Source organism: Nyctereutes procyonoides, unplaced genomic scaffold (genome assembly GCF_905146905.1).
Source record: "Nyctereutes procyonoides isolate TBG_1078 unplaced genomic scaffold, NYPRO_anot_genome, whole genome shotgun sequence".
Taxonomy (NCBI): Eukaryota; Metazoa; Chordata; class Mammalia; order Carnivora; family Canidae; genus Nyctereutes; species Nyctereutes procyonoides.
This window is the reverse complement of record NW_026575033.1, coordinates 17,911,599-17,924,098: the sequence shown is the minus strand read 5'-3', so window position 1 is coordinate 17,924,098 and position 12,500 is coordinate 17,911,599. Positions and strand designations below refer to the sequence as shown.

The following is a 12,500-nucleotide window of genomic DNA, read 5'->3' as shown; positions in this document are numbered from 1 at the left end:
CATACACCAAAGAAGTGACTGTCTTAAATACGGAATGTCAGATTTCATGACAGGTGGAAAGGGAGATATTTTGAGGCATAGCAGATTTCTCGGCACTACTGAAATCACACTCTTTCCCTCCCTGTAGCGCTGGCCCTCTGAGGAAAGAACTTCCCTGCCCTCCTCTGGCTAACGTTTCTTACCTCTTGCAATATACAGTGGGCTGTTTTTAAGCTTTCCAGAGTTTGAAAGAAAAAAAAAAAAACCAAGGACATTTTAAATCCCAAAGATTGAAATAACTTCATGACTCCAGAAAGTAATTAGAACAGAAACATCTAATAAAAAACTGAAAACTTTATTCATAGTGAACAGTTAGTTATTCTGCCTCAGGAATGCGCTTTCTGTTGCTTCCTGTCTTAGCTCTCGAACTTGCCGGCACAGCTTGTTTTCCGTATTGACTAAGATATAATTTAAAAATGTATTTACCCATTTTACCAGTTCCTCTCCTTAATGACACCACATAGACAACATAATAAACCAAGTATCCTGTTCGGTGATGCTCATGACACGGCATTATTTGATATGGGCCAGGCAGGAAGTAGTTATTTCTAAGGCTACCTACAATCAAGATCACAGCTAAAAGTAGCTTCCACAATAACATGTAATGTTTATTTGGTTAGTGTGTGCTCTATAGTTTTCCATTTTCTAAGAGGTAGTTCTTGGTATGAATAAGAAAATATTGTTATATATAAGAAAACAACTTTATGAAAGCATAAGTTCAAGTGATGCAAGCTACTGGGATCAACAAATGACCCTATGAATTTCTAGGACTCCACTTGACAGATGTGAAATGTACACAGGCTCATACAATGTCCCTTGGCTCATACGATTCTGAGAGGTGACTTGCTTACAATCAGACATCTGAGGAGGGAAAATCTGACTTAAGAATTAATGGTACCTTTTTGTAAAAGGGGTACTCAGAGATGAAGCCAATTCAAGATGTTTCATTTTCCCTTAGCGTTTTATTTCTAACTCTGCTCTAATTTCCCCAATTTCTGCCTAGTGTCATTTGTATCTTTCTGCGTGTCTATCTTTCTCAGAAGACTGAAAACTTCTGGGATTGTTTGTTTTCGTCTCAACTTCCCACAGTCCTTTGCTTAGAGTCTAATATTCAGTAATGGCTCAAACGAAAGAGCTCAGAGGTCTGGTGGACCGCACTTGGGCCTCTACCTACACGTGTGTGATGCTTCTACAGAGGTAGCGTCAAGCCCCTGCAGGCTCTTTATCTGTCTACTCTTACAACTCTGACCCCTTACAGCCTTTAATTCCTCAAGAAGGAATGAAGGCAACTGCCTTCTGAGGACACATCTTTAGCCTAAGGACAAAGCCCTCTGGTCACATAGGGGAAGACCTTTTTCCAAACTTCCCTATTCCTTCTGTAACTGTGTAAAAAAATCTAAAGGTTCTACTATGAGAAAAGGAAAAATTCATTAGCACGCCCAAGCTGTGTATTGATGTTTTCTTGCATAAAACTCTAGTATTTAAGAGACAGTTTCACTGAAATAAATCGCCACTTCAAAACTGATTTCTTAAAAACTGATTTTTAAAGTGAACATGAATGCAATTGTGACACGCAGCTGTCAAATTTTCCCTCCAAGTTGGGGCATGCAATATTGATTAGCTGGAACAAACCAAAACTCTTCTTTTCTGTATAACTCAATTAATAATTCATGGTTCAAAAAGGGGACTTTTAAAAAAATCTCAAGTAAGTAAAGCCTTTGACCATAGTTCTGTTATTCGATAGGAACCTCTAAAACTATCAAAAACATCATAATTTATATATAAACACTCACTTCTGAAGGCACAGTAGTATTAGGAAGATCAAAACCTAGGAGCCAAAAAAAAAATGCTATTTCCTTTCAGTAAACATCTAACAATTACCTGGATTTTCTTCTAATCACTGATCATGCATTGGATTTATTTCGGTTCATGTATATAAGCATTCCATGATTTTGTGTTTTCGTTTTAATTCTAAGTTCACTGACATGCCTGGTAACCACATCCTGGTTCAAACTCTTTGGAGAAATTTCTGCAAGTGATCTCTATCTCCCACAAGATATCACTGTGTACTTACTATAGAGAAAAAAGTCCAGGTCCTTGAGACAAGTGATTTAAGCCCGGGATGGAGACAACAGGGGCATCTTGGTGAAGAGGCAACATTGAAATAATTTATTTCTTTAATTTGTCTAATTCTACCTTGTTAAGTCTTCCTGATAATAAATTTGAATGACGTTTAGAAATGAATGGAGTTTCTTCTCCTAGGGACCATTTAGTGAATCGGTTTGGGAATAACCTTTTTTTTATTTTTTTTATTTTTATTTTTATTTATTTTTTTTTTGTAGAGGAAAAAACTAAACCTTATTTATTTTTTAAAACTGAATCACTAGGAAAATAGATCACAGCCTTGAGACACCAAACGCAGGCTATATCATCATTTCAAGTAGTAAGTTGGTAAAAAGACAGTAAGGTCTTTATCAAAATGAAAAGGTGCTAACCTTCTTTGACCGCATATGCTAACTTGACTTAACCCAGAGCACTGAATATCCATCAAAATGTAGCTCAGCTTAAGGTTACGGAAAAACAAAAACAATTACAACACAGCACTGTCCTCACTAGGGACGCTACTTTCGTTTCTCTGCAAAGAGAGAAGCCACAGTAGTTCTATGATGGAGCCTCTCCGTTTTTACTCACCCACCTCTTCTCCAGAAGTAACCAGCCTAAACCAAACTGCAGTCTCAACTTGTTCGAATGAGTGTTCTGTGGTGAACTACCAACAGTTTTCCTAGACAGTATTTGGGTTCTTACTAGAATGTGATCATTTCTCTTAAGAATGTATCTTCACTTTTTATACTAAACTGGCTAATCTAGATTTCCAAATGACCATAAAGAATAATCATGGTCAGTATCAGTGAGAGAGAGAGCACAACAGTCTGTAATGAAATAGCATAGCTTGGGGTTCAATATTTATGAAACAATATTCTAATATTTTAAGCTGTTGGACTTGGTCCATAGAATTTGAATTAAATCATCTGCCTGTCTTCATCTAAAAATTCCTTTAAAAAAATCTTTAACATCAGATTATTCTTTCAGGTCAGAGGAGCAGTTTGAAGTAATATTTTCTATCCTGTAATATATTCCTTTTATCCTCTTCACTTTCCATGAAAAGAAACCAGTCTGAGATTGCATGGCATCTCTGTCCTCAGAAAGCCTTCACACAGAAGTTTCCTGCTGGTCTGGCATAACACTTGGCACTCAGGTTTTCCTGTCCCTGCAGGCCCTAGAATATAGTCAGGCTTTCAGCCAAGAATCAGGAGGTTGGGAGTGCAGGGCTACTTGCCAGCATCTAAAACAGAGAAGTAGTTCACTTTAACACTACACTTTGCAACATCCGTTTATTAAAGCATTTGTTAGAGCACAACGCTGTTGCAGGAAAAGAATACCCCCACTGGGATGCCCCGAGGGTAAACTTTATCTCTACTCACAGAGCCCACATAGGGCCAGATGGAGTTTCCATCCTGACGTGGTGAGGTTTCCGTGAAAGCCACCCAAAGCCCTCTGTTGTGAAGGTCGCACGTCGGCGAGAACAGCCCTAACTCCCAAGCCAGCATACTGAATGGGCTTCTCCCTTCGGTCACTGAGTAAGCTCTGCAGAGGTCACCTGCCCTTCCTGTCTCAGACTGTGTCCACACACAAAGAAAACTTAGATTAGCAAAACGCTCTAGCCTTAAGAATGCAGGTGCTTGAAGCAACGGGAGTCTGTCACTGTGTTTGAAAGAGGACACAGAGGACACGCGAAACGAGGAAATAATTTCTTCTTTCTCTTCTGCTGTTCATCTTAGTAGCATATCTTCAGGTTCTTGACAAAGTGAATGTGTATTCTGGTGATGGACATACTGTCGTATACATCAGTATGCGTGCTCTGCGTGTGTGTATGTCATGACGGCATACCTTGTACACGTAATTGTTGTAACTCTAGACATGTGCTTACCTCTCAGGTCTCTGGTGTTTGCCTAAGTCATAAGATATTATAGAGGAGTTATAAATCTACAAAGTCTCTATAAATACATTTTTTTCCAGGTACAAAGTTTCTAAGAACTGTAGCAGGATTAGAACAGCGCTTCCACAGTTAATCAAAGTGACGTAAATCTGAAGGCTCGGTGTGAATGGTAGGAGAAAATGACAGTTAAACGAATACACAGAATTTAGAAAGCACATCTTTCTCTAAGGTGCCAAAATGCTCCCGAGTCCCCTGCAGCGTGTCCAATAGGCCACTCAGAGGACAGGGGTGGCAAACAGGTCAGAACTGAAGAGCCTGCCTCAGGGTCAACTCACCCAAGTCCGGCTCCTGCCTTGGCAGCATACCTGATATTCCTTCTAAGGCAGATATTGCCACATGGGACATAGGACAGGAAGGGAGCTCTTCTCCCAGAAAAGTGAGTCCCTTTATTCCTCACCCCACCCCCTTATGATCTATTTCCCTTTCCTTTCCTTCCCTTGGACTCAAATTTGATCCCCTACTTGGAGTTTTTGGGGATAGCCATACCCTCAGAAAAGAAGACTCATGTTTTCTGTTGGGCATAAAGAAAGAAAAGTGTGCCATACCTTGTGTAAACTGAGTGACACTGTGGTTGCCGCTGTCCAGGTTGAGGAGATACCCATGTTGAGGAGCTCCTGTCACAATAAACCTGAGAGAAAAACGTAAGCTGTCTCTGTCCTCTGCTTTCAATATTTTGCTTGTGATCATGAACCCCAAGTGACCGGTAGCCAGAGGGCGAAGCGTGGAAGCCCCTTTGTTCACTGCAATCTGGGGGATGCTATCGTCAACAGCTAAGACCTGGATTTTCATCACTTGGGGTCTCCTCGTTTCAAATATTGTATCAGGGAAGACATAGAACTCTGTATGAGAACTGTCAGTCACCGTGAAGGAGAAGCTGTCTTCGCTTGACTCGGTGCCATCATGTCTGTAGCTGATTAAGTTTTCATTCAAGTCTTGCTTGGTAAAAACCATGGCAGGTCTGGTATTGTTGAATAAGAGTTGACCATGAACAGGCACCTGGGTGACAATGAACTTCAGGAGTTTGTCAGGAGTATCTGGGTCTTCGGCAGTGAGTTCAAAGGGAGTGATCAGCTTGTTTTCACCCTCGCTGACAACCAGGTTATGGATGGTGACTACTGGCTTTTTGTTATCCACATCACTAATGGAGATACGGAATGTCCGGAAGACAGGGTTACGTCCATCCGTGACTTGAAACTCAAAACTGTCCATCTTGACCTCATCATCAGCTGTGTGGATGTAGTAGATTTTGTTGCCAGCCAGTTGGAGCTGAGTGAAAGACATGATGGAAGCTCCACGTTGATCTGTGCACTCTAAGTGACCTCTCGTGGGAGCCCTGGTGATGGTGAAAACTAAGTTTTCATCAGGACTGTTCAGGTCACTTGTGCTTAGGAGGTCTGTTGTGAGGGTGACTTTGCCTCCTTCTTTCAAGGATACCCCCTTGCTTATCACATCTGGGAAGACAGTGTCAATACTCCCGATGGAAATGTAAAAGTAGCGATCTATCAGGGCGTTTATTCCGTCAGTCACATCAAATTTAATTAGGTCCCGAATGCCCTCTTGTCCAACATGGACATACTGAATTAAGTTTCTGTCCACTTCATCCTGGGTAAAATTCATGCCGAGTGTGATATTTTCAAAGGCACCTGTAGGTTTTTGCCTCTGCAATAAGCCATGTCCTGGCCCATAACGAATAATATAAACCAAAGATTTGTCTTCCGAATCTAAATCAGTTGCCATTAATATTTTGTTGTTGATGATTTTGGTTTCCCCAATTTCTATTTCTAGTCCATTATTGATGGTCATTCTGGGGGTCTCATCATCAACTGGGATAACAATAATGGGGACCGTCCTTTCCACTGAATGCCTACCATCTGTTAGTCTAATCACAAAACGGTCTTCCTGGGTCTCAGAGTCATCATGCTCATAAATAATGCTAGAACTCTCTATGATCTGGTCCAAGGTAAAGCTTTCAACCAAAACTGTGCCATTTATCAGCTGGTTCACAATGTGACCGCGAGTAGGAAATTGGGTAACAGTAAAAGTTAAGTCATCGGGGGGAATGTCAGCATCAGCAGCATTGAGGATGGGCGTGTCGATCACCAGACTCATGCCTTCCATCACCATAAATTCTCTCATAAATATTTCTGGCTGTTCATCATTGGTGGGAATGATGACAATGGGGAATAAATGTCTCTCTGAAAAGTTAATGCCATCAGAGCAACGAAATATAAATCGATCTTCCACAGGTTCTACCCCTTTATGGACACTCTGGACATAGTTAATATGACTCTGCCTGAGGTCTTTCACGGTAAAGGCACTTATGGCAACTCCTGCTCTTGATTTCTCAGAGCCTGGGGCTGGAGAAATGTTTTCAACATAACCGGAGGTAGGCTGAATAACTATAGTGCATAAGATGTCATCATTTAGTGAATCGATATCTTCAGCACTTATATGTGCTGATGTTACAACACTCTTATCACCTTCCACAACTATAAACTGTTCACCTATAGAAATTTCTGGAGCCTGGCTATCGACAGGGAGGATGGTCACCCACACGGTGACTCCTTGGATAGTATTGCCACCTATTACCCATTCTTGAGACATATCCGACAGGCTCAGGTTAAAAGAGTCCCCTTTGGGCAACAGGCCTATCTCACCACTAGTGTGGGCATAGACGACAGACCCCTCTAAAATGTCTCTTTGGGTAAACTGCTCTGCTGGAACTCCGTTGACCAGGATTTCACCATATAAGGGTGGATCTTCCAAGAGGAAAGTCAACATCAAATCATCAGTGTCCTCATCAGTCCCCTTGATAACACTGGCAGTGATTTCGGTAGCTCCATTTTCTAAAACATCTAGATATGACCCCAGAGTGCCAGCAGAAAGGCTCAGCATGGGCACCTCATCATCCACCGGCTGGATGTTCACTCTGAGAGTGATTGGCACCACGTGGTGCATGTCGCTGACCTCCAAGGAGCAGCTGTCGGTGAGGGACTCGTCTCCATTATGCGCATAGGAAATCTGACCCTGTTTTATATCTTCCAAGTGGAAGACCTCCCCTACATGCAAAATCTGTCCAGACACTCTCATGTGGCCGTGTTTGGGTGCCTGAGTGAGAGTGAAAGAGATGTGTGCCACGTCTGTGTCTACGTCATTCACACGCAACTCGGTCTCGCTCAGGACATGGTGGCCCTTCTCCTGAACAGTGAAACCAGTGTTGAGGATCTCAGGTGGTTGGTTGTCCACTGGCTGCAGGTAAAGGGTGAAGGTGCCTGGGGCCACATTCCCAGCTTGGTCTTCCACCTGGAACTGGAACTGGGCCACTCGGGCAGCCACTCCTAGTTCTTGATCTGGAGGTTTGTAAGCAATTTTATGGTGGTTGATCTGGGCTTGGGTGAAATGGGCCACCACGACCGAGGGCTGGTCTGTTAGGACCAAGGAGCCCAGGGGGGCTGGCGAGTGGTTTTCATCTGTGTCCATGGGGGGCTGGGTCACTGTGTAATGGAGTTCCCGGTCATCTGTGTCCAGGTCGGTGTAGCGCAGCCACTTCTTCCTCAGCGGGGTGAGCTGGGACTCCTGCACCACCATCCGCAGGGGACAGCCACTGCCCAGCTCTGGAGGGAGGCGATCCACCGGATGAATGCGCACCACAAACCTGTGTGGTCCTGACTGATTAGGGGGGTCATGGTTATCTTGGACGCGAAACGTGAACTGGTCAATCACTGGCCCAGGACTATGGGGCCCAGAGTGCCTGTAGAACAGCCTCCCCTCTCTTATGTCCTGCTGCCGCCATTCTGTCACTGCTTTCTCATAGAACTCTCCCTGTTTCCTCCAAGGGCTCCCAGTAAACTCCTCCTCCTCCTCCTCCTCCTCATGCGGAGGATGAGTTTGGCGGAGAAGCAGATGCCCCATAGCTGAGAAGGGCGATTCCAGAACAAAAAGTAGCATAGAGTCATCTGAGTCAATGTCAGCTGCACTTAGAGCAAGGGGCAGGATGGGCACCGTTTCACCTTCCGCCAGTGTCAGCCCCGTGTTAGCATTGAGGACTGGTGGCTGGTCATCCACAGGCACTAAGGTGATGGGAAACAGGAACTGCACCTGGTGCCTGCGTCCTCCGTCCACCATTCGAAGTACAAGGTTGTCACTCAGTGAGCCGTCTTTGTCATCATGATGGTAGACCACGTGGCCGGCCGCTAGCTCCGCCACCGAAAAGGTCTTAGGGGCCGGGTTGCCGTGGGTGGCACCCAGGAGGGCAAGGTGACCATGCCGGAGCCCAGCCACCACCTCCAGCTGCACTGCCTCCAGGTCATCCTCATCGCTGATGACCAAGTTTTGTGGTCCACTGCCTGCAGGGCCTGTAAGTGGCCGGGACTGGCCCTCATAGAGAAGGAGGCCTGTGTTCCGGGTGACCACTGGAGCCAGCGTGTTCATGGGCTTCACCACAACCATAAAAGCAAAAGGGTCTGAGGCTGCTCCTTCTGGATCCACTACCTCCAACTCCAGTTCAAAGAGACGCTCTCGGTCAGAGTCCTCCGACGGCGGCTGGTAGGCAATCTTCAAGAGCCGCAGATCCCTCTGAGTGAAGGAGGAGAGGGGCAGGCTGCGGTCATCGGTACTTACCAGGTAGCCCTGGCCCAGCTGGAAGGGAGCGGTGAGGTTGAAGACCAACAGGTCAGGGGGCGACTCTGCATCCTCCGCCGCCAGCATGTCCGGGGTCAGGGCGGTCAGGACAAACTGATCCACCTCCACCATCATCATGGCCACAAAACTGGGCTTGGGCGCAGTGTTCTCCGCCCCTCCTCGGATTCTCACCAGCACCTGGAAGTGCTCCCGTTTCAAAGCAGGCCCGCCCACTGGCGAGCCTCGAGCGCGCAGCTCCACCACCATGGGCACCCAGTCCCTGTTGGGTGACGGGCCGGGGGCCGTGTGGCGGTAGCGCACGCCCAGCTCCTGGAAGGCCTTGCAGTCCATCAGGAGAGGCTCCTGGGCGCCCCGGTCGCTGGCTCCACCTGGAGCCCGCGGGTAGCGAAGCAGTTCCCCGTAGCGGGGCAGCGCGCTCAAGCCCGACAGGATGCCCACGCGGCACTCCTCGGCCTCGGGCTGGTAGGCGAACTCCAGGCTCCGCGCGTCCAGGGCGTTGCTGGTCCCCAGCAGCTCCTCCACGACTAGGGGCAAGTTCCGAGTCACGACCTCCAGCTGGGTGAAGACCACCTCCACCTCCAGCGCCAAGGGTAGCACCGCGGCCCCTCCCGGCGCGTCGTAGCGCAGCTGCAGCCGCACGCGGTCCCGCGACGGGCTGCGAGCGCCCAGGTGCGAGTAGCGCACCTCCCCGGGGCCGAAGTCGCACGGGAAGCGCTTGGGGCTCAGGCGGCCCGGCCTCTGGGCCAGCGCGTCACTGTCCAGCACGGTCACCGCGCAGCGGTCCCCCGGCTGCACCTGCAGCACCAGGTCGCGCCGCGGATCCAGCCAGACCTCGCGGCCGAAGGGCACCCGGAGCCCCCGGTTCGCCAGCACCACGGCCTCCTCGGCGAGGACCCCCGCAGCCCCCGCGGGATCCGGCGACAGCAGCTCCCGGCCCGGGGCAGCGGGCTGTGCCCGGGCGCGGCTTACCGGGGACAGGAGAAGCGGCAGTAGCAACAGCAGGGGAGGCGGCAGCCGGGGCACCGGCTGAGCACGGGTGGCGGCGCGGGACGCGGTCCCGGGGGCCCCGGCCGCGCGCATGGTCGGGGTGTTGGGGCCGAGGCAGGTCCGCGGAGGGGGCGCGGTCGGTCCCCCGGCACCGGGCGAGAGACCCCGCGGGAGAGCGCCAGCAGCTCCGCACTCCGCAGCCGCCACCGCGCGGGGGTGGGGAGTTGCGCTGCGCGGGCCGGGCTGGCGCTGCAGCGAGGGTGAGGCCCCCGGCCCCCCCCCCCGCCCCGGCCCGCCCCGCCCCGGCCGCTCACTGGCTGCGAGGGCCCCGTCCCTCCGCCCCGGCTTCCCAGGTCCCGGGACCCCCGGCTTTGAGGGAAATCCCTCCCCGAGTACCCCCTCACCCCGTCCTCCCCGGAGGCCAATCGTCGTCCCGCGGGGAGGCCCGGAGTCGAGGGTTGGGTAGTGATGTCCGTCAATCAGCTCCAGGGGCCGAGGCGGGGAAACCGCGGGGGGAGGAGACGCGAGGCGCTGCGAGGGGTGCGGGAGGCGGAGGGACGAGCGGCCTCCAGCTGCCCACCTGGGCTCGCGCCCCTCTGCGGCGCCGGGCTTGAGGCTCCAGCAGAGGAGTCGGGACACGCCGCCGGGCTTGAATCCGTTCTTCAGCGGCCCGGGACCCAGGATCACCCATGTTAAGCTCCCACGCCCTCCATTTCCAAACATTCTCGCGCGGGTGTGTGTGTGGGTGTGTGGGTGTGTGGGTGTGTGGGTGTCATTACTGCCCCCTGAAATTTGCAAACCCGAGAGGAAAGTGATTCGCAGCGTCGCTTGTATTTGACTCGAAACCCAGAGCAATTTGGGAAGAAACTCGGGGCACATCTGCAAAAGGACAGCCAGCATGAGAAGCCAGGGCCAGAGCAGGTTGCTCACCAAGGCCCCCCCGCTCCCGCTCCCGCTCCCGCTCCCGCTCCCGCCCCATCCCTGCTCGCCGCCTCTCGTAAACCGCAAGGGGCACAGTCCTTGGATTGGTGAGTTTTGAACAAGCCCCTCCTCGGCAACCAAAGTTCGTTCGGAGTTTAAGGGGGGAAAGAGAGGTGGGGGAGGGACTTTTGGGACGCAGGAGAAAGGCAGCCCGATCCGAATCGCGAGACAAGCACCAAAAAGTAAGTTCTAGGAAACGCAGCCCCAGGCTGTCCCGAAGCCGCCGCCGCCCGGGCAGCTGCAGCTAGAAACGTTCCCGTTCCCTTCGCAGCAATTAGACCAAGTGCAAACTACACCTACTTGTCAGCATCACATTCCTTTGCAGGCCGGGAGAACTGATAAATATCCGGAGGGCGAACGAAAATAGGTCAGCTCCCTTTTCTGTCGGCCGGTTCTGGAGGCAGAGCTTGAGCTCCTCCTGCCCCCTTGTGTTGGTCTGGTTTCAGGAGTGCGTGGATTCCCCTTCTGCAAGGTCTCCCTGCGCCCACCTCTTGGAAGAAACGAAGAGGAAAACAGAAGAGCCCTCACAGTTAAAACCCGGCCATTTCCAGATTAGTTTCTTGAGCAGTCCCGTTTCCTTATCCTGCCTGATCAAAGCGTTTTGGGTAATGTTCTTTTTTTGTTCAGTATCACAAATCGGGTTATTGGTTGGAATATCGAATTGGAATAATGGTCATCCTGCACTTTCCCTGTTTAAAGATAGATTTGGGAAAGAAAAGAGTGTAGGTAAGAAACTGCTATGACATTTTAAATTTCAATGGAAACTGAAGATATAAAACTCATGTGTGGATGCATTTCAGGAAAAAGTATGTATCTCATTAACCCTTTCGGGGAGTTAGCTTCCCCTGCTCCAGCCCAGAGTTTTGATCCCTGCCTGGCACACTCACAGCTACTTTCCAGGCCCCAGGTCAGCCTCTACACAGAGGATTGCTGGGAAGCCTCAGATTCCACTCCAGGAAGGCCACTGGGGTGTATCTGTCCCTGGGAGTTAGAAATGGAATATTCTGAAATCTTTCAAAAAGAGCCAGGGAGAGGGAGAGAGAGATTATTTTCAAGGAGCCACTCATACAAGCAAATGACATTTAGTTAGTTGAATATGACTTGACTAATGCTTCAAGCTTTGCACTTTTGGGGAGCTTTGAACTCCCACTCAGATTGATGAATGTATTTTGCAATTTAGTACAATGAGCATCCAGGAACCTAAAAGGGATGTGACTGAAATTTGAAACATAGGAGAAACACCCCCCACCCCACCCCTAGTCCAAGGCCACCAATTTCCAATTCACTTTGGCGTTATGATTTTATAGCTTCTTATACTTACTCATTATTGCAAACAATTCAAATGGAAGTGACAAGGGGAAATTTTACTCTTTCCTCTTCACAAATAAAACAAATGGAAAGATGCCAAATGAAATAGAATCTCAGTTTCAGAATATGGTTCTTTATATATTATATTTCAAATTCTGGTTATATATTTTGATTGAAAAATGTCAACTGGAAGCAGAGTGATTCTTGTTCAGGCATTGTGACCCTGGGCATACTCTGACCAGAACCAGACCAACAGCCTGACCCTTGATGCTTCTCAGTGGCTCCAGGGTTTTCCTTTCTTCCTTTTAAAGTCCAGCTCTGTTTGACTTGCAAGCTATGATAAGATCAGCATTTGAAGTATGGTAGTATGCCTGAAGGGCAGAGTTCAATATTTTGTTTCATGGTAAGAAGAATAGAGGGCTAGTTATTTTTAAGTAGCCTAAGGAAATCAATAAACTGTATCTTTTTTTGACTTTTTGATTTAGCC

At 48.8% G+C, this 12,500-nt stretch overlaps 1 protein-coding gene across 1 annotated transcript in view; it reads right to left on the bottom strand.

Moving 5' to 3' along the window:
• FREM2 (FRAS1 related extracellular matrix 2) overlaps positions 1 to 9,942 on the bottom strand; it is a 165,789-nt gene extending 155,847 nt beyond the window's left edge. Inside the window, exon 1 of the mRNA XM_055317329.1 lies at positions 4,642 to 9,942. Within this exon, the coding sequence (XP_055173304.1) occupies positions 4,642 to 9,817 (5,176 nt within the window). The 5' untranslated portion in view covers positions 9,818 to 9,942. The remainder of the gene's footprint in view (positions 1 to 4,641) is intronic.
• Between the last annotated feature and the right edge of the window lie 2,558 nt (positions 9,943 to 12,500).